Source organism: Tachyglossus aculeatus, chromosome 5, assembly GCF_015852505.1.
Source record: "Tachyglossus aculeatus isolate mTacAcu1 chromosome 5, mTacAcu1.pri, whole genome shotgun sequence".
NCBI lineage: Eukaryota > Metazoa > Chordata > Mammalia > Monotremata > Tachyglossidae > Tachyglossus > Tachyglossus aculeatus.
In genome coordinates this window covers 12645982-12673686 of record NC_052070.1, presented here as the reverse complement: position 1 = coordinate 12673686, position 27705 = coordinate 12645982, and the positions used below count along the sequence as shown (strand labels likewise).

At 43.4% G+C, this 27705-nt stretch overlaps 1 protein-coding gene across 1 annotated transcript in view; it reads left to right on the top strand.

Annotated features, from left to right (window-relative positions):
• Nucleotides 1-27705, top strand: part of MYOM1 (myomesin 1) — a 215926-nt gene that overhangs the window by 161325 nt on the left and 26896 nt on the right. Inside the window, exons 23-33 of the mRNA XM_038746922.1 lie at nucleotides 6202-6358; nucleotides 8251-8357; nucleotides 8496-8540; nucleotides 10608-10744; nucleotides 14976-15120; nucleotides 18549-18608; nucleotides 20125-20192; nucleotides 22146-22259; nucleotides 23638-23725; nucleotides 24577-24615; nucleotides 24711-24816. Coding sequence (XP_038602850.1) covers nucleotides 6202-6358; nucleotides 8251-8357; nucleotides 8496-8540; nucleotides 10608-10744; nucleotides 14976-15120; nucleotides 18549-18608; nucleotides 20125-20192; nucleotides 22146-22259; nucleotides 23638-23725; nucleotides 24577-24615; nucleotides 24711-24816 — 1066 coding nt within the window. The remainder of the gene's footprint in view (nucleotides 1-6201; nucleotides 6359-8250; nucleotides 8358-8495; nucleotides 8541-10607; nucleotides 10745-14975; nucleotides 15121-18548; nucleotides 18609-20124; nucleotides 20193-22145; nucleotides 22260-23637; nucleotides 23726-24576; nucleotides 24616-24710; nucleotides 24817-27705) is intronic.

Here is a 27705-nt window from a genome sequence, read left to right as displayed (position 1 = left end):
CCAACAGCGGGCTCATAGTCCTCCTCTTCCCCCTCCCCACCTTCTCTTCTTTTCCTCCTCCTCCTCTTCTTCTTCCACCTCTTCCCCCTTCTCCACCTCCTCCTCTTCTTCCTTTTCCTCCTCCTTCTCTTCTTCCTCCCCTTCTCATCCTCCTCCTCTTCTTTTTCTTCCTTTTCCCCCTTCTCCTCCTTCTTCCTCCTCTTTCTTCTCTTCTACCTCTTCCTCCCCTTCTCATCCTCCTTTTCTTCTTCCTCTTCCTCCCCCTCTCATCCTCCTTCTCTTCTTTTTCCTCTTCCTCCCCTTCTCCTCCTTCTCTTCTTCCTCCTCCTTCTCTTCTTCCTCCTCCTTCTCTTCTTCCTTCTCTTCCCCTTCTCCTCTTTCTCTTCTTCCTCCTCCTTCCATCAGCACTTACATCAGCATCTCATCAGCATCCTTACATCAGCACTTAATACAGTGCTTGGCCCATAGTAAAGGCTTAGTAGATACCATTATCATTATTATTGCTTACTTCTGAAAATTGTAATCAGATAAATGTGTGATCAAATGGCCCCCTGGGTGCTCCTCTTGATCTAAATTATAATAATAACAATTGTTATTATTATTTTATTAATAGTATCTATGAAGCACTTACTAAACGCCAGGCACTGTGCTAAGCACTGGGTTAGATACAAACAAATGGGGCTGGACACAGTCCCTTCTCATTTGGGGCTCTCAGTCTTAATCCCCATTTTCCAGATGAGGGGACTGAGACCCAGAGAAGTGAAGCAACTTGCCCAAGGTCGCACAGCAGACAAGTGGCAGAGCCGGGATTAGAACCCATGATCTTTTGACTCCTGGGCCCGTGTTCTACCCACTAGGCCATGCTGCTTGGGTTTGGGTTAACTCGGAGGGTCTCTAACCATTGTCTCCATAGAGCACATGTGGGTATCTCAACCTTGAAAGTACCTGGACCCCACTGCCAGCTGTCTCCAGGGCATATATCATCTGTTTCTGGCAGAAATAATAATAATAATAATAATAATAATAATAATAATAATGGCATTTTTAAGCACTTACTATGTGCCAAGTATTGTTCTAAGTGCTGGGGTAGATACAAGCTTCTCAGGTTGTCCCACGTGGGGCTCACAGCCTTAATCCCCACTTTACAGATGAGGTAACTGAGGCACAGAGAAGTGAAGTGACTTGCCCAAAGTCACACAGCTGACAGTTGGTGGAGCCAGGATTTGAACCCATGACCTCTGACTCCAAAGCCTGTGCTCTTTCCACTGAGCCACGCTGCTTCTCATCAGTTGATTTCTCACACATAGGAATCTGTTTATTTTGATTTAGAATCATTGAGAGAAATGCTTTGGTGAGAATTGAGAAGCAGGGTGGCCTAATGGATAGAGCACAGTCCTGGGAGTCAGAAGGACCTGAGTTCTAATCCCAGCTCTGCCACATGTCTACTGTGTGACCTTGAGCAAGTCACTTCACTTCTCCGTGTTTCAGGTCCCTCATCTGTAAAATGGGGATTAAGGGTGTGAGCCCCATGTGGGACAGGGACTGTGTCCAACCTAATTCATCATCATCAATCGTATTTATTGAGCACTTACTGTGTGCAGAGCACTGTACTAAGCGCTTGGGAAGTACAAATTGGCAACATATAGAGACAGTCCCTACCCAACAGCGGGCTCACAGTCTAAAAGAACCTAGTTAACTTATATCTACCCCAGGGCTTAGAACAGCATCTGCCACATAGAAAGCACTTAACAAATACCCTTAAAAAAAATCTGGAGTGGTTATCTAAATCAATGGCTTCTTTGGTGAACTTCTGTTTAGATTTCAGACTGAAAACATAAGTTGATCCGGTACTAGCAAACTCCAAAAACATCCTACAAGTTACCTAAAGTGTGGTGCTAATTCCTACCGAAATTGAACCTTCCCTGCCCCGGAGGGTAGCATTATACATTACATATCTTGTAGGTCAGCTTTAGTATAAGCAGCCAGATTTAGTCATTAATTAGTGTAAATCAGGTTAATGGCTAAGAAGCTGAATCTTGGGCCACAAACATCCTGTCCTAGAAAGGAACAGTTACAAGACTGCATAATGTCTGAGCCCGGTATTATTATTTTTTTGTGGTATGTGTTAAGCGTTTACTATGTGCCAGACACTGTACTAAGTACTGGAGTAAAATTTAAAATCAATCAATCAATCAATCAATCGTATTTATTGAGCGCTTACTGTGTGCAGAGTACTGTACTAAGCACTTGGGGAGTACAAGTTGGCAACATATAGAGACAGTCCCTACCCAACAGTGGGCTCACAGTCTAAATGGGGGAGACAGAGAACAAAACCAAACATACTAACAAAATAAAATAAATAGAATAGATATGTACAGGTAAAATAAATAAATGAATAGAGTAATAAATCTGTACAAACATATATACATATATACAGGTGCTGTGGGGAAGGGAAGGAGGTAAGATGGGGGGATGGAGAGGGGGACGACGGGGAGAGGAAGGAAGGGGCTCAGTCTGGGAAGGCCTCCTGGAGGAGGTGAGCTCTCAGTAGGGCCTTGAAGGGAGGAAGAGAGAAGCGCTTATTACATGCCAGGCACTGGTGTAGATACAAGATAATCAGGTTGGATACAGTCCCTGTCCCGCTTAGGGCTCACTGTCTTCATCCCTATTTTACAGATGTGGGAACCAAGTTTACTGGGTTAAACACAGTCTCTGTCCCACATAGCTTACAAAGACACAGAGGAAGTGAAGTGACTTGCCCAAGGACACACAGCAGACAAGTGGCAGAGCCAGGATTAGAACCCAGGTCCTTCTGATTCCCAGACCCATGCTCTATCCACTTGGGCATAGTGCTTCTCAATTTTATTTGTGTCTTTTGCGTATTCTTTTTTGTTGTAATTTAATATGAACGACAAAAGGGCTTACGATGCATATTGACCAGGCCTCTGCCCTCCGGGAGTTTGTGATTCTTGACAGCTGGAGACCCCCAGAGCACAAGGACTGATTTATATATATCAACCACGCAAATGCCACACAAATGAATGCTGGCCATTTTCAGAGCCAGTTTTTACTCCGAGAGCTTTATTTGTGTATTTCCTATTTTTCTGAATTTATTTTCTCTCCATTGGCCGTTTTCTTCCCGTCTCGGTTTGGATGACATGAATAACTTTCGGGTGGGAAAATGCTAGGTTCACTGTGGATAGGCATTTTAGACTGTGAGCCCACTGTTGGGTAGGGACTGTCTCTATATGTTGCCAACTTGCACTTCCCAGGCGCTTAGTACAGTGCTCTGCACACAGTAAGCGCTCAATAAATACGATTGATTGATAGGCAGCGTTTCTTCCCACTGTTTTATAGAACTCTCCCAAGTGCTTAGTATGGTGCTCTGCACACAGAAAGCACCCAGTAAATATGATTGACTGATTGATAGGTTCAGGGGAGTATAGAATTCATTTATGGAAGACCAGCAATCCCAAGGGAAATTTATTGCCCAAAATATAAGGGATAGCCAGTAAAACACAGCCTATCCTTTTTTCTTTTTACTCGTCACTGGGGGCTTAGAGAGAAAGGTATGCAGTTGAAACAATAATTAATTATGGTATTTGTAACAAGGAGAAGCAGCATGGTGCGGTGGATAGAGCATGGGCATGGCAGTAAGACGGTCATAGGTTCCAAACCCAGCTCCGCCACTTGTCTGCTGTGTGACCTAGGGCAAGTCACTTCACTTCTCTGTGCCTCATCTGTAAAATGGGGCTTGAGACTCTAAGCCCTACGTGGGACAGGGACTGTGTTCAACCTGATTAACTTGTATCTACCCCAGTGCTTAGTACAGTGCCTGGTACATAGTGAGCACTTTTTAAAATTGCATTTATTCATTCATTCATTCATTCAATCGTATTTATTGAGCACTTACTGTGTGCAGAGCACTGTACTAAGCGCTTGGGAAGTACAAGTAGGCAACATATAGAGACGGTCCCTACCCAACTAAGCACTTACTATGTGCAAAGCACTGTTCTAAGCACTGGGGAGGTTACAAGGTGATCGGGTTGTCCCACGGGGGGCTCACAGCCTTAATCCCCAGTTTACAGATGAGGTAACTGAGGCCCAGAGAAGTTAAATTACTTGCCCAAAGTCACACAACTGACAATTGGTGGAGCCGGGATTTGAACCCATGACCTCTGACTCCAAAGCCCGTGCTCTTTCCAGTGAGCCACACTGCTTCCCTTAACAAGTGATATTTCAAAAAAAAAGAAAAAGAAAAGAAAAGATAGCAAGAGCAAGAATCAGGAGAATATCTTGACAAATATAATAATACTGATAATAATAACAATAATAATAATAATGATGGAGCTTTACAGTCTAGAGGGGGAGACAGACATTAAAACAAATTGCAGATAGGGGAAACAGTCGATTATAAGGATCGATAAGGCCATAGGTTCAAATCCCCACTCTGCCACTTGACATCTGTGTGAAGATGTGAGCCCACGGTTGGGTAGGGACCGTCTCTATATGTTGCCAACTTGTACTTCCCAAGCGCTTAGTACAGTGCTCTTGCATACAGTAAGCGCTCAATAAATACGATTGAATGAATGAATGAATGAATGTGAACTTGAGTAAGTCACTTCACTTCTCTGTGTCTCGGTTCCCTTATCTGTAAAATGGGGATTGAGACGGTGAGCCCCACCTGGGACAGGGATTGGGTCCAACCTGAATTGCTTTTATCCATCCGAGGGCTTACTACAGTGCCTGGCCTATAGTAAGTGCTTAACAAATACCACAATTATTATTATTATTATTGATAATTGATAATTGATTATTGGAGTGAATATCAAGGTTCTTAATGGGTACACAGCCAAGTGTATAGTTGATGCAGAGGGGAGGGGAGATAGAGGAAATGCAGGCTTAATTGGAGAAGGTATCACTGGCAGATTTGTTATTCCCCATCTTTCTTCCCCCCAAAGCAGGACAAAGGTTATTTCTGGTGAGTCAAGCACTGCCTTGGCAGAGATGATGTCCATATAATTCAGGAATGCCTTGAAAATGTTATTCATCCAGTGCCTGTCACCGTACTAGGCATAATAATAATAATAAGGATGGTATTTGTTAAGCATTTACTACATGCCAGGCACTGTCCCAAGCACTGGGGTGGATACAAGCAAATCGAGTTGGACACAGTCCCTGTCATTCATTAATTCATTCAGTTGTATTTATTGAGCGCTTACTGTGTGCAGAACACTGAACTAAGCACTTGGGAAAGTACAATACAGCATAAAGAGAGATAATTCCTGCCCACAACGAGCTCACAGTCTGTCCCCTGTGGGGCCCACAGTCTCTATCCCCATTTTACAGATGAGGTAACTGAAGCCCAGAGAAGTGAAGTGACTTGCCCAAAGTCAGACAGCAGACACATGGTGGAGAAAGGATTAGAATGATATCTATGCATACTCTGCACACAGTAAGCGCTCAATAAATACGATTGATTGATTGATGATATATCTGGACAATTATTCTGATTTTTATGGTGTTTGTTAAGCATTTATTTCCTGTCAAGCACTGTTCTCAACAATGGTGTAGTTAATCAGCTCAGACACAGTCTCTGTTCCACATGAGCCTAGGAGTCAGATGGACCTGAGTTCTAATTCCGACTCTGCAGTTTGTCTGCCTTGGGCAAGTCACTTCACTTCTCTAGGTATCAGTTGCCTCATCTGTAAAATGGGGATTGAGACTGTGAGCCCCAGGTGGGACAGGGACTGCGTACAACCCGATTTCCTTGTATCCATCCCAGCGCTGAGTAGAGTGCCTGGCACATAGAAAATGCTTAATAAATACCATTAGTAGTAGTAGTAGTAGTAGTGTAGTAGTAGTAGTGTAGTAGTAGTAGTAGTAGTAGTAGTAGTAGTAGTAGTAGTAGTAGTAGTAGTAGTAGTAGTAGTATCATCGTTGTTTTTGGCCTCCCAGTCAAAATAGGAGGGAGAACAGGCACTGAATCCCCATTTTACAGATGAGGAAACAGGGGCACAGAGAGGCAAAGTGATCTGTCCAAGGTTACATTGCAGGAAAATGGCAGAGCCGGGATTAGAACCCAGATCCTTGGACTTCCAGGCCCAAATTCTTTCTACTAGGCCATGCTACTCCTCAACACAGTTCTTGCCTGGCAGAAAGTTGCTTGACTGTTTCTTGTTGTTTTTTTTTATCTTTCAGGAACCAAAGAGATGGTAGTAAATGTAGATGATGACGGAATTATTTCTCTGAATTTTGAATGTGACCAGATGGCTGCGGACTCTCAGTTCACTTGGTCCAAGGATTATGTTTCAGTTGAAGACTCGCCTCGATTAAATGTAGAAACTAAAGGCAACAAGTAAGTTTTATTTCACCTCTACTTATAGATTTTACAATTCAGGGGTTTCCCTTACGGAAGCCTGTGATTCATTTTTTTTTCAAATTACATTTGTTAAGCGCTTACTACGTGCCAGGCACTGTAATTAAGTGCTGGGATAGATGATAATAAGCGCTTAGTACAGTGCTCTGCACATAGTAAGCGCTCAATAAATAGGATTGATGATAATGAGCGTGGCTTAGTGGAAAGAAAACGGGCTTGGGAGTCAGAGTTCGTGGGTTCGAATCCCGGCTCCGCCACTTGTCAGCTGTGTGATGTTGGAATACTGGAAAAGTCAGCTATATTGAAGCAGTTTGGCTTAGTGGAAAGAGCATGAGTCATGAGTCTGGAACTCAGAAATCCTCAATCAATAAAAATGATAATAATAATAATAATGGTGTTATTAAGCACTTACTATGTGCCAGGCACTGTTCTAAGCACTGTTCATTCATTCAATCGTATTTATTGAGCGCTTACTGTGTGCAGAGCACTGTACTAAGCTCTTGGGAAGTACAAGTTGGCAACATATAGAGACGGTCCCTACCCAACAGCGGGCTCACAGTCTAGAACTGTTCATACTGATCTTAGCGATTACATGGTAATCAGGTTGTCTTATGTCCTATGCTGAGAAGCAGCGTGACTCAGTGGAAAAAGCACGGGCTTTGGAGTCAGAGGTCATGGGTTCGAATCCCGGCTCTGCCACATGTCTGCTGTGTGACCTTGGGCAAGTCACAACTTCTCGGAGCCTCAGTTACCTCATCTGTAAAACGGGGATGATGACTGGGAGCCCCACGCGGGACAACCTGATCACCTTGTATCCCCCCTGTACTTAGAACAGTGCTTTGCACATAGTAAGCGCTTAACAAATGCCATCATTATTATTATTATGTGGGGCTCACAGGCTTAATCTCCATTTTACAGTTGAGGTAACTGAGTCACAGAGAAGTGAAGTGGCTTGCCCAAGGTCACTCAGTCTACAAGTGGCGGAGCTGGAATTAGAGCCCACGACCTCTGACTCCCAAGCTCGTGCTCTTTCCACTAAGCCACACTGCTTAATAATGTTGCTCAGTAAATCAGCTGTATTGATTAAGCACTGGATGTAGAGTACTGGATGCAGAGCAATCAATCAATCAATCGTATTTATTGAGCGCTTACTGTGTGCAGAGCACTGTACTAAGCGCTTTTCGATGCACTGTTAGAAGCACTTGGGAGAGTAGAAGAGAAGCAGCGTGGCTTAGTAGAGAAGCTGCACGGACTTGGGAGTCAGAGGACGTGGGTTCTAATCCCACCTCCGCCACTTGTCTGCTGTGCGACTCTGGGCAAGTCACTTCACTTCTCTGGGCCTCAGTTACCTCATCTGGAAAATGGGGATTAAGACTGTGAGCTCCACATGGGACAACGTGATTACCCTGTATCTACCCTAGTGCTTAGAACAGTGCTTGGCACATAGTAAGTGCTTAACAAATACCACAATTATTATTATTATTATTAATGTTAGACTTGATAGATACGTTCCCTGCCCACAGTGATTCTAATCCCGGCTCCGCCACCTGCTTGCTGTGTGACCTCGGGCAGGTCACTTCACTTCTCTGTGCCTCAGTTTCCTCATCTATAAAATAGAGATTCCATGCCTGTTCTCCCTTCTACTTTGGCTATGAGTCCCATGTGGGACTTGATTAACTTGTGCATAGACCAGTACTTAGAACAATTCATGACACATAGTCAGCACTTAACAGGTACCATAATTATTCTATTGTTTTGTTAATCCCCACGAAAAATTGCTCAGCAGCCACTTTAAATAATGCAGTCTGTTCAGTTCTACAAGAAGTAACTTGCTCCTATTTCCTTTGCGAACCCAATGCTTTGCCCTGAAGGACTAAATCAACATTTAAAGACTTGGGGGAAGAAGATTTGGGCATTTATTCCTGTGATGTCACAAACTCTGATGGAATTGCTTCCAGCTATGTTATAGATGAGGAGGGTAAGTTTAAACTCTGATTAACTTGGAAATCTATTAATGGGCCTCTTTTTCTTAATTGCTGGTCTATTATATTCAAGACCCACTAAGTCCATGAACTAGGTTGAACTCTATCGGCTCTTTTCTTTTATTTTCTTTCAGAGTTGAAACGCTTACTTGCCCTCAGCCAGGAACACAAATTCCCAAGTAAGTGTCAGAGAAGTGTTTGTGGGTGGGAGTCGCGGGGCAGGTCTCACAATAACAGTTAATAATTCTGATACTTGTTAAGCGTTTACTACGTGCCAAGCACTGGAATAAATACAAGTTAATCAAGTTAGGCACGGTCCCTGTCCCACATGAGCCTCACACTCTCAATCTCCCTTTTACAAATGAGGGAACTGAGGGACAGAGAAGTGAAGTGACTTACCCAAGGTCACAGAACAGATAAGTGGCGGAGACAGGATTTGAACCCAGGTTCTTCAGATTCCCAGGCTCCTGCTGTATCCACTAAGCCATGCTGCTTCTCAGGATGTGATGCGATGGTGGCATTGGATGGGATGGCTCCGTAACTTGGATTGGAACATATCTGGGAGCCGGGGATTTGCTTTCTATTATTTGATGGGAACTCTTGATACAAAAAGAACTGTAGAGAATCAATCACATTTATTGAGCACTTACTGTATGCAGAGCAATAATAATAATAACTGAGATATCTGTTAAGCGCTCACTATGTGCCAGGCACTGTGATAAGCACTGGGGTGAAAACCAGCAAATTGGGTTGGACAAATGAGAAGCGGTATGGTGTAGTGGATAGAGCACAGGCTTGGAAGTCAGGTCATGGGTTCGAATTCCGCCTCTGCCACATGTCTGCCGTGTGGCCTTGGGCAACTCACTTAACTTCTCTGTGCCTCATTAACCACATCTGTAAAATGGGGATTGAGACTGTGAGCCGCACATGGGAACTCGTTTTCAATCCGTCATCAAATCCTGTCAGTCCCACCATCACGACATCGCTAAAACCCGCCCTTTCCTCTCCATCAAAACTGCTGCCACATTAATACAATCACTCATCCTATCCTGCTTAGATTACTGCATCAACCTCCTTGCTGATCTCCCAGCCTCCTGCCTCTCCTCACTCCAGTCCATACTTCACTCTGCCACCCGGATCATCTTTCTATAAAAACATTCAGAACATGTCACCCCCTCCTCAAAAATCTCCAGTGGTTGCCTATCCACCTCTGTATCAAACAAAAACTCCTCACCATTGGCTTTAAAACAGTCCCTCACCTTGCCCCCTCCTACTTCACCTCACTTTTCTCCTTCTACAAACCAGCCCGCATACTTTGCTCCTCTGGTCCCGCTAACCTTCTCTCTTTGCCTCGATTTCGCCTCTCTCTCTACCGAACCCTGGCCCATGTCCTACTACCAGCCTGAACGTCCTCCCTCCTCAAATCCACCAGACAATTACTCTCCCCCTCCCTCAAAGCCCTACTAAAGGCTCATCTCCTCCAAGAGGCCTTCCCAGACTAAGCTTCACCTTTCCTCATCTCCCCCTCCATTCTGCATCACCCTGACTGACTCCCTTTTCTCCCAGCCCCACAGCACTTATGTACATAGCTGTCATTTAATTTATTTAGATTGATGCCTTTCTCCCCCACTCTAGACCATAAACTCATTGGAGGCAGGGAACGTGACTGTTTATTGTTGTGTCCAAGTGCTTTGTACAGTGCTCTGTGCACAGTAAGCGCTCAATAAATACGAGTGAGTGAATGAATGAATGAATACAATGCTTTGCACACAGTCAGCGCTTAATAAATAGGACTGAATGACTGACAGGGAGCTTACAATCTAGAGGGCCATGTCCCAGACATTGAAAAGTACAAAGGGTAAGAGCATTCTTGTGGAGAAGCAGGACTCTAGATGGTGAGCCCACTGTTGGGTAGGGACCGTCTCTATATGTTGCCAACTGGTACTTCCCAAGCGCTTAGTACAGTGCTCTGCACACAGTAAGCGCTCAATAAATATGATTGATTGATTGATTGATATGATGGAACACAGAGAGATGAGCTATATCAGAGAGGCAACTCTTAGATTCCCTAATTGCCTAATGACGTTCTAACCAAAACACCCAGTGAAAACACGTGGATTGGCCTATCTGAGTTCATGGAAGAAGCCAAAGCAAGATAAGGAGTGTCTGGCAAATAGCAAGATGGTTTTTTTCCATTCAACACATTTTATACAACTGACTCACCACCGCCATGATTTCTCTCGTAGCCGTGGCACTTAAATCCGAGCTAGCCGTGGAAATCTTGGAGAAGGGACAAGTCCGCTTCTGGCTGCAGGCTGAAAAACTGTCTCCCAATGCCAAAGCTGTTTACGTATTTAATGACAAGGAGATATTCGATGGGCCGGTAGGTTCATAATTTTTCTTTCCTATGCATGGGCTTTAAAATATTTGGGAATTAGTTGCATCGCCTGTGACAAAGTCATAGAGGAAGCATTCCCTATCACTCACTGTTGGCAAGGAGAAGTAGCGTGGCCTAGTGGAAAAAGCCCAGGCCTGAGAGTCAGAAGATTTGGTTTCTACTCCCAACTCTGCCAGCTGTCTGCTGTGTGACCTTGGGCAACTCACTTCATGTCTCTGTGCCTCAGTTACCTCATCTGTAAAATAGGGATTAAATCCTCCTCCCTCAAATTTAGACTGGGAGCCCCATGAGGGACAGGGACTGTGTCTGACCTAATTGTCTTGTATCTTCCCTGGATCCTATTACAGTTTCGGACACATAGTGAGTGTTTAACAAAATACTATTAAAAATAAGAAGGGAGTGGTAGGTAATAATACTAATGGTGTTTTTAAGCACTTACTATATGCTAAGCACTGTACTAAGCACTGGGGTGGATCCAAGCAAATTGGGTTGGACACAGTCCCTGTCCCTTATGGGGCTCACAGTCTCAATCCCAATTTTACAGATGAGGGAACTGAGGCCCAGAGAAGCAAAGTGACTTGCCCAATATCACACAGCAGACAAGTGGCAGAGCTGGGATTGGAGGTCTGATGAAAGGTGACAAAATTGAGCAGAGGAAAGGAAAATTTGGTCTCTTTAGGAGAAGTTAAAGGCTATAGGAAGATTTAGCCTAAAGAAGAGGAGTTGAGTGTGACTTGTTCTCTGTTTTCAAGTATAGGAAGTCCTTTCATGGGGCAGACCTTGAAAACGAACTGTTTTCTATGTTCCCTGTGGACCTAAAGCTATCTCTTTAGAGAAGAGAAGCAGCATGGCTCAGTGGAAAGAGCCTGGGCTTTGGAGTCAGAGGTCATGGGTTCAAATTCCGGCTCCGCCAATTGTCAGCTGTGTGACTTTGGGCAAGCCACTTAACTCCTCTGTGTCTCAGTTACCTCATCTGTAAAATGGGGATTAAGACTGTGAGCCCCCCTTGGGGCAACTTGATCACCTTGTAGCCTCCCCAGTGCTTAGAACAGTGCTTTGCACATAGTAAGCACTTAATAAATGCCATCATCATCATTATCATCTCTTTGTTCAGATGATTAGTCACTCTGTGGCTGAAAGCAGAGAACTGGACAGATGAGTGCTCTTTGTGGGCAGGGAATGTGTCTGTTTATTGTTCTATTGTACTCTCCCAAGCGCTTAGTATAGTGCTATGCACACAGAATAAATATGATGGAGTGGATGAACTCTAAAAGTCACATCTAACTCTGAAATTCTGTAATTGAGGGTCAGAAGCCTGACAGTCAGTCTGCCATTCAATCCTATTTCTTGACTGCTTACTGTGTGCAGAGTACTGGACTAAGCACTTGGGAAAGTACAATACCACAATAAATGGACACATTCCCTGCCCACAACGCCATTACACTCTAGAGGAGGGGAGACAGACATTAATATAAATAAATAAATGACGGATATGGACGTAAGTGGTGTGGGGCTGCGAGGGGGGATGAATAAAGGGAACAAGTCAGGGTGGCGCAGGAGGGAGTGGGAGAAGAGGAAAGGAGGGAAGACTTCTTGGAGGAGATGGGCCTTCAATAAGGCTTTGAAGCGGGGAGGAGTCATTGCACCATTAAGAAATTTCAAGTTGGGAGCTGGCTATGTAGATTTCACAGAAGCAAGAAAATGGAAAATGTCCACTTTTTAATGCTCATCACAGTCTTTCTAATGTTCATAATTACTGAGAGCAACCCTGTGTGCTGAGCTCCCTGTTGAAATAAAAGTCATTTTAAAATGGGGCTTTTTATGGTATTTGTTTAGCGCTTACTATATGTACTGTACTAAGCGCTGAGGTAGATACATGCTAATCAGGTTAGACAAAGTCCCTGTCCCACATAAGGCTCACAATCTTAATCTTCATTTTACAGAGGCTCAGAGAAGCTAAGTGACATACCCAAAATCACAGAGCAGACAAGTGGTAGATCAGGGATTAGAACTCAGGTCCTTCTGACTCCCAGGATCTTGCTCTTTCCACTATACTGTGCTGCTTCTCATCCACTGCTGAAGACTTGGTTTTCCCCATCACAACTATTTCATTGGTTGGGAGCATCGGAATGTAACCACACTGATTTGTTCATTCGTGCCAGGATAATTCCCTTTCCATATTGGCAACGAAAGCAGTCAACTGAATAGTGCACTATTAAATTTCATTAAATCACTTTACCATGACCCATTCAACGAACATTCACCATTTATTTGTTTAAAAATCTTGCGTAAAGCAAATAGTGCAGTATGGCCTTACTCTGCATCATCTTTCCCAGGATTTGACTTTTAGAAAACTTCAGCCCCTCGGAAATATATTATGGTCTGTTAGATTCATAACTCTGTCTGCATTCAGCAATTTTGTGTTCCATTATTATGACAGATGCCTGACATCTTTAACTTTTTTTAATGGTTTTTCGCTAAGTGCTTGCTATGTGCCAGGCACTGTACTAAGCACTGGGCTAGGTATGAGCTATTTGTGTTAATAATAATAATAATGATGGTATTTGTTAAGCGCTTACTATGTGCAAAGCACTGTTCTAAGCACTGGGGGGATACAAGGTGATCAGGTTGTCCCACGGGGGGCTCACAGTCTTAATCCCCATTTTACAGATGAGGGAACTGAGGCCCAGAGAAGTTAAGTGTCTTGCCCAAAGTCACACAGCTGACAATTGGCGGAGCTGGGATTTGAACTCATGACCTCTGACTCCAAAGCCCGGACTCTTTCCACTGAGCCACGCTGCTTTTTTAAGCAGGTTGTATCCGTGGGTTGGGTACAGTTCCTAACTCACGTGGGGCTCACAGTCATAATCCCCTTTCACATATGAGGTAACAGCACAGAGAAGTGAAACGACTTGCCTAAGGTCACACAGCAGACAAAATGGCAGAGCTGGGATTAGAATCCAGGTCCTTCTGACTCCCAGTGCAGTGCTGTGTCCACTAGGCCAGGCTGATTCTCGTCTTCTCATCTTCCCTTCTTCTTTGACGGCCAAGCCTCCTTATCCAAGAAGGGACGGCCAATATGTGGATTATCCAGTCTGCTGAGTCTTTTGCTTCTCCTTCCTGATATCTGACTTCCAATCTTTTTCCTGAACATTAGCTCCTCTACAAGAGTGCAGGCTGAGGGGCAGTCAGAGATTAAATTTAAACCGGACATTATGACTCTATGTCTTTCAGTTAAATTGTTCAGTGGTGAAGGAGGTTGAACCTGGGAAGCAGTGTGGTCTGGTGGAAAGAGCATAACCCAGAGAGTCAGAGGACCTGAATTCTAATCCCAGCTCTGCCGCTGGCCTGCTGGGTGACCTTGGGCAAGTCCCCTAACTTCTCTGTGCTTCCGTTTCCTCACCTGTAAAATGGGAATTAAATCCTATTCCCTCTTAGACTGTGAGCCTCATATTCACTCATTCATTCACTCATTCAATCATATTTATTGAGCAAGTACTGTGTGCAGAGCACTGTACTAAGTGCTTGGATGGGACGGGGACTGTGTCCAATCTGATTATTGTGTAGCTACCCCAGTGCTTAGCTCAGTGCTTGACACAAATGAAACGCTTAATGAATATAATAATAATAATAATAAATGGAGATCATCAATTGTATTTATTGAGCGCTTACTATGTGCAGAGCACTGTACTAAGCGCTTGGGAAGTACAAATTGAGATAATAATAATAAAATAATGGTATTTGTTAAGCACTTACTGTGCTAAGCACTGTTCTATAAGTGCTAAGCACTGTTCTAAGTGCTGGGGGAGATACAAGGTAATCAGGTCGCCCCACGTGGGGCTCACAGTCTTACTCCCCATTTTACAGATGTGGTAACTGAGGCACAGAGAAGTTAAGTCACTTGCCCAAAATCACACAGCGAGCAAGTAGGGTTAATCTGTGAATATCAAATTTTCAGGGTCCCTTTTTTCAGCGCCCTCGACCAGAGATGACTATGATGTGACACTGTTTATTGGGAAGCCATGGCCCATAACTACCCCATCAAATCAATAACCACAAAAAACCAACAATTTTTTCCTAACAAAGCCATAATTGAAAGCAGCACATCTGTCAGAAATCTCAGCACAACAGCGGGTTGAGAGGGAAATTCAGGAAAGAGGGGCCACTGCTCTAAAGTCTCCTCTGATTTCTTGTTTTCTCTCCTCCCTCTCTGCAGAAATATAAGATGCACATGGACCGAAACACGGGCCTCGTTGAAATGATCATGGAGAAGCTTGGAGATGGCGATGAAGGCACGTTTACGTTCCAGCTCCAGGATGGGAAAGCAACTAACCAATCCACCCTGGTCCTCATTGGAGATGGTAAGTGTCTTCTGGATCGATCGGGAACTTTGTCTAAGTTTTCCCTACAGCAAAAACTCCCTGGATCCGCTGCAGGAATAATCGCAGTTGGAGAGTGGGGCGTTCTGGGAGAGACGTGTCCAGAGAGTCGCTGCCTATAGGGAAGCAGTGTGGCGCAGTGGAAAGAGCCCGGGCTTTGGAGTCAGAGGTCATGGGTTCAAATCTCAGCTCCACCACTTGTCAGCTGTGTGACTTTGGGCAAGTCACTTAACTTCTCTGGGCCTCAGTTCCCTCATCTGTAAAATGGGGATTAATAATAATAATAATAATAATGGCATTTGTTAAGCGCTATGTGCAGAGCACTGTTCCAAGTACTGGAGAGGATACAAGGTGATCAGATTGTCCTGCATGAGGCTCAAAGTCTTCATTCCCGTTTTACAGATGAGGTAACTTAGGCACAGAGAAGTTAAGTGACTTGCCCAAAGTCACACAGCTGACAAGTGGCAGAGCAGGGATTTGAACCCATGACCTCTGACTCCAAAGCCCGGGCTCTTTCCACTGAGCCACGCTGCTTCTCCTAAGAAGATTAAGACTGTGAGCCCCGTGAGGGACAACCTGATCACCTTGTAACTACCCCAGCGCTTAGAACATTGCTTTGCACATAGTAAGCGCTTAATAAATGCCATTATTATTATTATTATAGCATAAGACAAGACACTACCGGAACGATTGCCGATGGAGATTGGGGCGTTCTGGGAGAGCTGTAGCTGTGGAGTCGCTATGGGTCAAAGACGAATTGACAGCATAAAAGAGACAATGGAAACTTACCTTGAGGCACTGGCTGCAGTCTAATAAGGGGCAGTTCTTGGAAATCAATCTATCAATCAATCAATCAATCGTATTTATTGAGCGCTTACTGTGTGCAGAGCACTGTACTAAGCGCTTGGGAAGTACAAGTTGGCAACATATAGAGGCAGTCCCTACCCAACAGTGGGCTCACAGTCTAAAAGGGGGGAGACAGAGAACAAAACCAAACACACTAACAAAATAGAATAAATAGAATAGATATGTACAAGTAAAATAAATAAATAAATAAATAGAGTAATAAATCTGTACAAACATATATACATATATACAGGAAGGGAAGGAGGTAAGATGGGGGGATAGAGGGGGAGTGAGGGGGAGAGGAAGGAAGCTGCGTGACTCAGTGGAAAGAGCACAGCTTTGGAGTCAGAGGTCTTGGGTTCAAATCCCGGCTCTGCCAGCTGTGTGACTTTGGGCAAGTCACTTAACTTCTCTGTGCCTCAGTTCCCTCATCTGTAAAATGGAGATTAAAACTGTGAGCCCCCCTATGGGAAAACCTGATCACTTTGTAACCTCCCCAGCGCTTAGAACAGTGCTTTGCACATAATAAGCGCTTACCAAATGCCATCATTATTATTATTAAGGCCTGCTGCGTGACCTTGGGCAAGTCACTTCACTTTTCTGGACCTCGGTTTTCTCATATAATAATTATGGCATTTGTTAAGCGCTTACTACGTGCCAAGCACTGTTCTTGGCACACTTAATTCACAAGGTAATCAGGTTGTCCCACGGCAGGGCTCACAGTCTTAATCCCCATTTTACTGATGAGGTAATTGAGGCCCAGAGAAGTTGAGTGACTTGCCCAAGGGCACACAGCAGACAGGTGGCGGAGCCAGGATTAGAACCCAAGACCTCTGAATCTCAAGCCCGGGCTCTTTCCACTAAGCCACGCTGCTTCTCCTATGTAAAATGAGGATTCAGTACCTCTTCAATCAATCGATCGTTTATTCAATCAGTGGTATTTATTAGGCACTTACTATGTGCAGACATTGTACTAAGCGCTTGGGAGAGCACAACAGAATTAGCAGATGTGTTCCCCTCCCACAAGGAGCTCACATTCCAGAGGTTGTTCTCCCTCCCATTTAGGCTGTGAACCTCACATGGGATGGAGACTTTGTCCAGTGTGATGATCTCGGGGATGATCTTGGGGAGCAGCGTGGCTCAGTGGAAAGAGCCCGGGCTTTGGAGTCAGAGGTCACGGGTTCAAATCCCGACTCTGCTACCTGTCAGCTGTGTGACTTTGGGCAAGTCACTTCACTTCCCTGTGCCTCAGTTCCCTCATCTGTAAAATGGGGATGAAGACTGTGAGCCCCCTGTGGGACAAACTGATCACCTTGTAACCTCCCCAGTGCTTAGAACAGTGCTTTGCACATAGTAAGCGCTTAATAAATGCCATTATTATTATTATTATTATCTCAAATCTCCCCCAGTACTTAGCATGGTACTTGACACCGTAAGAACTTAACAAATACCATCATTGTTGGTTATTGGATTGGGATCAGATAATGAGAGATCTTGAATTTGTAAATACAGGTGGAATTGGGTGTAAAATAAAACACATACTTTTTTTTAAAAAATGGCATTTTTTAAGCGCTTCTATGTACCAGGCACTGTACTAAGCTCTGGGGGTACTTACAAGCTAATCAGATTGGACACAACCATGTCCCGCATGGGGGTCAGGGTTTTAACCTCCATCCTACAGATAAGATAACTGAGGCATTCATTCATTCATTCAATCATATTTATTGAGCACTTACTGTGTGCAGAGCACCGTACTAAGCGCTTGGGAAGTACAAGTTGGCAACATGGAGAAGTTAAGTGACTTGTCCAAGGTCACACAGTATGATGACCTTAAAACATCAATATTTTATTATTGATATGCCTTTATGTTGCTATTTGACCATCGCATTTTTTATGACAGATTTTAATACATTTATATTGCTTTCACCCATGTGGGGGGGCTTCAGAGGCTGCCTTAACGTACCTGACATTATTTCCTTTGAAATCCACACTTTGTTTCGCGCTCAACACTCTCTTTTCCTGGGGCCAATTAAGAGCACTAATTGATTGAGTCCTCACACTTGGACATAAATGTGAGGTGACCATGAAAAGAACATATCCCACCCTCCACATCCAGCACGAGTTGGTGATGTCAATTCCTCCCATGGGGCATCGAGCCAAGGTCACTTGGAGCTGTTTGAGGGGATTTGGGTAGCCGGGCAACTTGTTTGTGGCCACTTTACTGGACTCTCCTGAGACATATTTCCTCCAAGAGCCTCATACTGGCCAGTCATTTGCCACCTGAAGCAGGCGAAAGAAGAATAAGAAAGTAGTCAGAGAGCAGCTACCTCATTCTCCACAGTTCTTGCAGGGAGAAACTGGGAACTGTCGGCAATTCCAGTGGGGGAGTCATTCAGCCCTGACAATGGGTGGTTTGAAATGGCAACATTGGGATACAGATGTTTACAGATGTATTCAGCGCTTAGAACAGTGCCTTGCACATAGTAAGCGCTTAATAAATGCCATCATTATTATTATTAGCCATCCTAGAGTGCCAGTTCACTGTCTCTGTTTTTCTTTTCCAGTATACAAGAAGCTTCAGAAAGAAGCTGATTTCCAGAGGCAAGAATGGATGCGGAAACAAGGTAATGAGACTGGATGAGCCAAGTCAAATGACTCTAGATTTTGCCGGTGAATCCCGAAGTACGTTAAATGTGAAACTTTCCATAGGAAAGTTGAACCTGATTTGGGAATTCTGCTACTCCATGGACATGACGTGGCCTACTTGAATGGTGGCCATCTCCCACATCCTCCCTCTGGCCATGGAACTCCCACTCCCTTCATATCCGACAGACTACCATTCTCCCCACCCTCAAAACCTTTCTAAAATCACACCTCCTCCAAAAGGCCTTCCTTGACCAAAGCCTCATTTCCCCTCCCCTCCCTCCCCTCTGAGACTCCTGTAAGCTCGTTGTGGGCAGGGAAAATGTCTGTTATAATGTACCCTCACAGCGGTTAGTACAGTGCTCTGCACACAGTAAGCGCTCAATAAATATGATTGACTGACTGACTTACTGAGCTTGGCCCGTGTACCCTTTAAGCACTCTGATACCCACTCCAGACCCACAGCACTTAGGTATATAACCTTACACTCTACCGTTTCTCTTACGTGTTATTTATTTTCATTTATCTTCCCTTTGTAAACTGTTAGCTCTTTGTGGGCAGGGATCGTGTCTACCATTTCTGTTGTATTGGACTCTCCCAAGCGCTTAGTACAGTGCTCTGCACACAGTAAGCGCTCAATAAATACGATTGATGAAGCACTAATTACAGTGCTCCGCAGACAGAAAAGTTTATTAAATATGCTCGACTGATCCTAAACTCTAGGAATAGTTACAAGAGAATGGGAAGACATAGCCACTGAAAAAATCTCTCTCCAATTGGCAGTCTCTGCGATTTTAACTACCCTGAACTTCCTCCTTTATAAAAATAATAATGACAATAATGATATTTGTTAAGCACTTACTATGTGCCAAGCACTGTTCTAAGCGCTGGGGGGGGGGCATACAAGGTAATCAAGTTGTCCCACATGGGGCTCACAACCTTAATCCCCATTTTACAGATGAGGAAACTGAAGCACAGAGAAGTTAAGTGACATGCCCAAAGTCACACAGCTGACAAATGGCAGACGGGTTTAGAACTCATGACCTCTGATTCCCAAGCCCGTGATCTTTCCACTGAGCCATGCTGCTTCTCTATTCATCTCTCCTCCAGCCCTATAGCACTTACATACGTATCGGTCATTTTATTTATTTATATTAGTGTCTGTCTCCCTCTCTAGACTGTAAGCTCGCTGTGGTCAGGGAATGTGTTATATTGTACTCTCCCAAGCTCTGAGTGCAGTGCTCTGCACACAGAAAGAGCTCAGTAAATATGACTGACTGACCGACTTTTGCTGAAGGGAGAGAGTAAGGATCGGTGTAAACAAAGCTCAGACCATCTTCTTGCCATCCAAAGTTCTCAGTACTCATTCAATTTCAATATAGTCTCTTTAAAAACCTGATTTTAAATGAAAATGCTTCAAGTTAACAATCAGGTGAAATTCGATTTTGCATCTATTGTCACTCCTGATCTGATTCTTTTTAAAAACTCATTTCCTAGGACCGCATTTTGCTGAGTATCTGAGCTGGGAAGTAACAGGGGAATGTAACGTATTACTGAAATGCAAGGTAAGAAAGAGCTGAATTTTTAAACTTGGTGCTGTGACAACAGAACAGAGAGAAAATGGAGGCGCTTAATACCTTTCACGTCGCATGACTCTGACATCCTATACATCAAAGACCTCTTTTTTATGGTATCTGCTAAGCGCTTACGGTATCCCAGCAACTGTTCTAAGCACTGAGGTAGATACAAGATAGTCAGGTTGGACACAATCAATTTCCCTCAGGTTGTCTCACGTGGGGCTCACAGTCTTAATCCCCATTTTACAGATGAAGTAACTGAGGCACAGAAAATTTAAGTGATTGGCCCAAGGTCACAGAGCGGACGAGTGGTGGAGCCGGGATTAGAACTCAGGTCATTCATTCATTCGTTCACTTGCATTTATTGAGCGCTGACTGTGTGCAGAGCACTGTACTAAGCGCTTGGGAAGTACAAGTTGGCAACATATAGAGACGGTCCCTACCCAACAGTGGGCTCACAGTCTAGAAGGGGGGGACAGAGAACAAAACAAAACATATTAACAGAATAAAATAAATAGAATAAATATGCACAAGTAAAATAAATAAATATTTATAAATATTTAAATAATATTAAATATTAAATAATATTAAATATATAAACAAATATAAATTTAAATATATTTTAGTATAAAATACATATTTTAAAAACAATTAATAGCACAATGTAATAATATATAGTTATAATATATTAATAATCACATAATTACTATAATCAATTATATAGTAATTAATAATATTCTACATTGATATATTAATATACTTCTATTGATGAATATAATATAAACATGAAATAATTACACATAAATAAAAATATGGTTTAATATTAAATATGAATTTATTTAATATTTAATAATATAAATAAATATTATTTATTTATAAATCAGGTCCTTCTGATGCCCAGGCCTGGGCTCTAGCCACTAGGCCACCCTGTGTCTCATCACTGAGGATGGGAGCAACTTGGTCTTCAGATGAGATCACTAGAGGATACGGGTGCTATAAGTAGCAGCCACAGGGTCAAAACTTCGCAGCTAGTGAGAAACAGTGGTGCCTAGTAGTTAGAACACAGGCCTCAGAGTCAGAGGACATGGGTTCTAATCCTGCCTCTGCCATTTATCTGCTGTGTGACCTTGGGCAACTCACTGCACTTCTCTGTGCCTCAGTTCCCACATCTTAAACGGGGATTAAGACGGTGCACCCGATGTGGGACAGGGACTGTGTCCAACCTGATTACCTTGTATCTACCACAGTGCTTAGAAAAGTACTCAGCACATAGTAAGCACTTAACAAATACCGCAATTGTCATCGTCACTGGGGCCCTATTAATGGTTGGGAGAGCTAAAAAGCAGGCCTGAGGATCAACATAGGTATCTGTTATGTTGTCCTCTCCCAAGCACTTAGCTCAGTGCTCTGCACATAGTACACACTCAATAAATACAGTTGATTGATTATTTGATTGAATTAATTCACTTGATTCACAAAGGAATTAAAGGGCCCAGTATGCATATTTTTTGTCCTTAAAATACAGCTTAACCCAAGTTCCTGAAGCCCTCCCTAAAACCGTGACGGTAAGAACCATGTAACAGACCAAAAGTAATTCTGTTGTATTAATAATGATAATGATGGTATTTTTAAGCGCTTACTATGTGCCACGCACTGTTCTAATTGCTGGGGTAGATACAAGGTAATCGGGCTGTCCCACGTGGGGCTCACAGTCTTATTCCCCATTTTACGGATGAGGTCACTGAGGCACAGAGAAGTTAAGTGACTTGCCCAAAGTCACACAGCTGACAAGTGGCGGAGTTGGGATTAGAACCTGTGACCTCTAACTCCCAAGCCTGTGTTTTTTCCTCTAAACCATGCTAATCTGCACACAGTAAGCACTCAAGCACAGTAAGCACACCACTGATAGATTGATTGAAACGATGTTGTTTTGTCTTCCAGGTGGCTAATATTAAAAAAGAAACACATATCGTTTGGTACAAAGATGACCGGGAGATTATGGTAGATGAAAAACACGACTTTAAGGATGGAATATGTACCCTTCTGATAACCGAGGTAAGGGAATCATCACTCCCAATCCTGTCGGTACATGAGACAGGGTTTGTTCTTGTATTGAACTCTCCCAAGCACTTAGTACAGTGCCTTGCACACAGTAAGCACTCAATAAATACAGTTGAATGAATGACTGAAAAAGAATCAGATAGCACACCGTGTTCTGATTTGACACTGCTCAGCCTGAGGTGATTTGTTTTTTAATGGTATTTCTTCAGTGCTTACTAGGTGCCAGGCACTACACTAAGCGCTGGGGTAGATACAAGTTAATCAGGTTGGACACAGTCCCTGTCCCACATTAGGGCTCGAAATCTTAATCCCCATTTTACAGATGAGGTAACAGAGGCCCAGAGCAGTTAAACGACTTGCCCAAGGTCACACAGCAGACCAATGGAGGAGCTGGGATTAGAACCCAAGTCCATCCGACTCCCAGGCTTGGGCTCTGTCCACTAGGCCAAGATGCTTGTTGTAGCTTTTGTAGATTGTGTCTTTTACCTTTGGATGCACAGACTGGCAGCTTCTCTACTGACTGGAAGACTGTGGCCAGGGAATGTGTCTGTTTAATGTTGTTCTGTCCTCTCCCAAGTGCTTAGAACAGTTCCCTGCACCCAATTAGTGCTAAATAAATCGGATAATGAATGAATAAATGCTTTCCTTCAACCCTCCCATCAACAGATCACTGGCCACAACCCCTTTCTGTGCTGTGTTTTGCCTTCCTGAAGAAGGCGACGTCCCCCCGCGTAATGGGAGATAATCAGCTGATTCATTTTATCAATTTTTTTCAATCAATCGTATTGGTTGAGTGCTTACTATATGCAGAGCAGTGTATTAAGTGCTTGGGAGAGTACAGTATAATCAAATAAGGTTGTATTGATTATTGTATTGATCATTGATTGTATTATAATAATAATAATAAATATTATTAGAGGTATTTATCCACATCCTATGTCCCAAACAGTGGACTGAGTGCTGGAAGAGATGCAAGATAATCAGCTCAGACTCAGTCCCTGGCCCATGTGGAGCTCACAGTGTAAGAGGAAGGCCGACCAGGCACCTTTATCTCCATTTTGCAGAGGAGGAAACTGAGGCACAGAGAAGTTAAATGACTTAGCCAAGGCCACAAAGCAGCCAAGTGGCGGAGCTGGGATTAAAACCCAGGTCTCCTGCTTCCCAGCCCAACGGGGTGACCCAACGGGGTGACCAACCTCACAGCCAGAAGAGAAATGGGCAGCTCAGCTCTGTGCTCTTTTCTTTTTTCAATTTCTACCTCCTTGTCAATTTCATCCATCTCCAGGCTGGGGATACTGCCACAGTTGGCTTTACAAAGTATCCCTTTCTTTACTGTTCTTTGTTGAGGAGTTCTGTTCATTTTTTTTTTCAGTTTTCCAAGAAAGACTCGGGTGTTTATGAAGTGATCCTGAAAGATGACCGAGGAAAGGACACCAGCGTTCTGAAGCTTGTGGATGAAGGTCATAACTCATAACTTCTTTGGTTCAGTCAAAATCGAAATGGTCCCTATCCTTATCCCCTGATTTCTCTCAGTTGAAAGTCTGACGGAGGGAACGAAGGTTTTATCAGCCAGTACTATACCTTCACAGATAATATAAAAAAAATCAGAATCTGTTAATGAAGCTGCATGTGGTCACAGAAAAATCAGAGGCTGCTTTAAAATGGGGGTTTTACCCCTCACATATTTCTAATTTAATTTTTAAAATGTGCCCAAGTCTAAAATCGTTAAGGAAGATATACTGAGGATAAATTACAGTCCACAATCGAATGTGGAACGAGTGAGCCGATATGAAAAATATGCCAGGCGTTTGTCACCTGGAGACGGCAAACGACTTTAAATTATCCATGTAACTGGGGACAAGAATGAGAGTAGGCATCAAAATCCAAATATCATCCCAAAGCCTCCAATAATTTGAAACTCTATCCTGATCCAATCTTTTACATAAACCATCAACAAGGAACAGTATTGATTAGTTTGAGTTTTCACCTCCATTCGTTTCCCTTAATTCCTCGGCAATCTTCCCATCTCTCATTCCTAGAATTTAAATCCCGGTCCTACTATGAGGAATATTTCAGATCATTTAATCAGGCAGGAGAGTGCACGAGGGAAAAAAAAAGAAATCAGAATGTAACTCTCAGCCTTTCTGAAATTTTAAAATTAAAAATATCACCTCGAACGTTGTTTTTCCGCCAAGGTAGAGTGCAGACAATCCCTTTAGCTAGCAGATGAGTAGGTGTCTTTAATGTCGATTGAAATTTCAATCATTTTCTGAGCTTGGCTGAAACTCGGTCCATGATTCTGTTTCCCCAGCTTTTAAGGACCTGATGGCAGAAGTATGTAAAACAATTGGTAAGTGTTTTAATACTCTCACGAGATGAACGATTGATTGTTCTGCTTGATGAAGGGGGCTTACCTGGCGTTAAATATTCGTTTTCCGCCCATAGCTCTATCCGCTTCGGAACTGAAAATCCAGAGCACTGCAGAGGGTATCCGGTTATACTCTCTCGTCAACTATTATCTGGATGATCTCAGAGTGACTTGGACCCACAAGTAAGTAAATCACCCATGGGCCACCTCAAATCATCTTCCGTTTGCTTGATTATTGGATTGGATGTGATTGGATTGGAACATTCCAGATCGGTGAGGGAAGGGGAAAATACCAGCCTTCATCCAGGAAAGAGGGAGCAGCGTGGCCTAGTGAATAGCGCACAGGCCTGGGAGCCTGAGGACCTGGATTCTGCCTCTTGTTTGTTGTGTGAGACCTTGGTCAAGTCACTTTACTTTTCCTCAGCCTCAGTTACCTCATCTGTAAAATGGGGATTAATACGTTTAGACGGTGAGTCCCATGTGGGACAGGGACTGTGTCTGACCTCATTAGTTTATATCTACCATAATCAATCAATCAATCAATCGTATTTATTGAGTGCTTACTGTGTGCACAGCACTGTACTAAGCGCTTGGGAAGTACAAGTTGGCAACATATAGAGACAGTCCCTACCCAACAGTGGGCTCACAGTCTAAAAGGGGGAGATGGAGAACAAAACCAAACATACTAACAAAATAAAATAAATAGAATAGATATGTACAAGTAAAATAAATAAATAAATAGAGTAATAAATATGTGCAAACATATATACATATATACAGGTGCTGTGGGGAAGGAGGTAAGATGGGGGGATGGAGAGGGGGACGAGGGGGAGAGTGCTTAGCACAGTACCTGGCACATAATAATAATAATAATACTAATAATAATGGCATTTATTAGGCACTTACTATGTGCAAAGCACCATTCTAAGCGCTGGGCGGGGGGGGTTACAAGGTGAACAAGTTGTCCCACGGGGGGCTCACAGTCTTAATCCCCATTTTACAGATGAAGTAACTGAGGCACAGAGAAGGTAAGTGGCTTGCCCAAAGTCACACAGCTGACAATTGGCAGAGCCGGGATTTGAACCCATGACCTCTGACTCCAAAGCCCATGCTCTTTAATAATAATAATAATAATGGTATTTATATCTCTGGGCCTCAGTTCCCTCATCTGTAAAATGGGGATTAAGACTGTGAGCCCCCCGTGGGACAACCTGATCACCTTGTAACCTCCCCAGCGCTTAGAACAGTGCTTTGCACATAGTAAGCGCTTAATAAATGTCATTATTATTATTATTATTATTAAGCACTTACTATGTGCAGAGCACTGTTCTAAGCACTGGCAATCAGGTTGTCCCACAGGGGGCTCACAGCCTTAATCCCCATTTTACAGATGAGGTCACTGAGGCACAGAGAAGTTAAGTGACTTGCCCAAAGTCACATAACTGACAACTGGCAGAGCTGGGATTTGAACCCATGACCTTTGACTCCAAAGCCCATGCTCTTTCCATTGAGCCACGCTACTTCTTTAGTAAGGGCTTAACAAATACCATTTTTTTGAAAAAAGCATGGGCCTGGGAACCGGAGGATTTGGTTTCTAATCCCACCTCCACCACCTGCGTGCTTTTTGACCATGGGCAAGACACTTAACTTCTTTGCGCTTGTTTCCTCAACTGAAAAATAGGGATTCAACACCTGTTCTTCATCCTACTTAGACTCTGTTCGACTTGACTGACCTGTATCTTCCCAAGCGCTCGGAACAGTGCTTGGCACATAGTAAGCACTTAACAAATATCATGGGTTCTAATCCCAACTTTACCACTTGTCTGCTGTGTGACGTTGGGCAAATCCCTTCACTTCTCTGGGCCTCAGTTCCCTCATCTGTAAAATGGGGATTGAGACTGTGAGCCCCACTGGATACAGGGACTGTGCCCAACCCGATTTACTTGTATCCACCCCAGCGTTTAGTACAGTGCCTGGCACATAGTAAGTGCTTAACAAATGCCATTATCATTAATAATTATTCTTAGTTAATAATAATAATAATGGCATTTATTAAGCACTTACTATGTGCAAAGCACTGTTCTAAATTCTGGAGAGGTTGCAGGGTGATCAGGTTGTCCCACGGAGGGCTCACAGTCTTAATCCCCATTTTTACAGATGAAGTAACTGAGGCACAGAGAAGTTAAGTGGCTTGCCCCAAGTCACACAGCTGACAATTGGTGCAGCCGGAATCCAAAGCCCATGCTCTTTCCACTGAGCCACGCTGCTTTGCATAATAATATTATCATAATGAATTATGATTCATAATAATAATGAATAATAAGGCACCTCATGGTTCCCTTGGGATTTTGAACCCCAACCCGATTTACTTGTATCCACCCCAGCGTTTAGTACAGTGCCTGGCACATAGTAAGTGCTTAACAAATACCATTATTATTAATAATTATTCTTAGTTAATAATAATAATAATAATGGCATTTATTAAGCACTTACTATGTGCAAAGCACTGTTCTAAGTTCTGGAGAGGTTACAGGGTGATCAGGTTGTCCCACGGAGGGCTCACAGTCTTAATCCCCATTTTTACAGATGAAGTAACTGAGGCACAGAGAAGTTAAGTGGCTTGCCCCAAGTCACACAGCTGACAACTGGTACAGCCGGAATCCAAAGCCCATGCTCTTTCCACTGAGCCACGCTGCTTCGCATAATAATATTATCATAATGAATTATGATTCATAATAACTATGAATAATAATGTCATAAAAAGAGGCACCTCATGGTTCCCTTGGGATTTTGAACCCCAACCCGATTTACTTGTATCCACCCCAGCGTTTAGTACAGTGCCTGGCACATAGTAAGTGCTTAACAAATACCATTATTATTAATAATTATTCTTAGTTAATAATAATAATAATAATGGCATTTATTAAGCACTTACTATGTGCAAAGCACTGTTCTAAGTTCTGGAGAGGTTACAGGGTGATCAGGTTGTCCCACGGAGGGCTCACAGTCTTAATCCCCATTTTTACAGATGAGGTAACTGAGGCACAGAAAAGTTAAGTGGCTTGCCCCAAG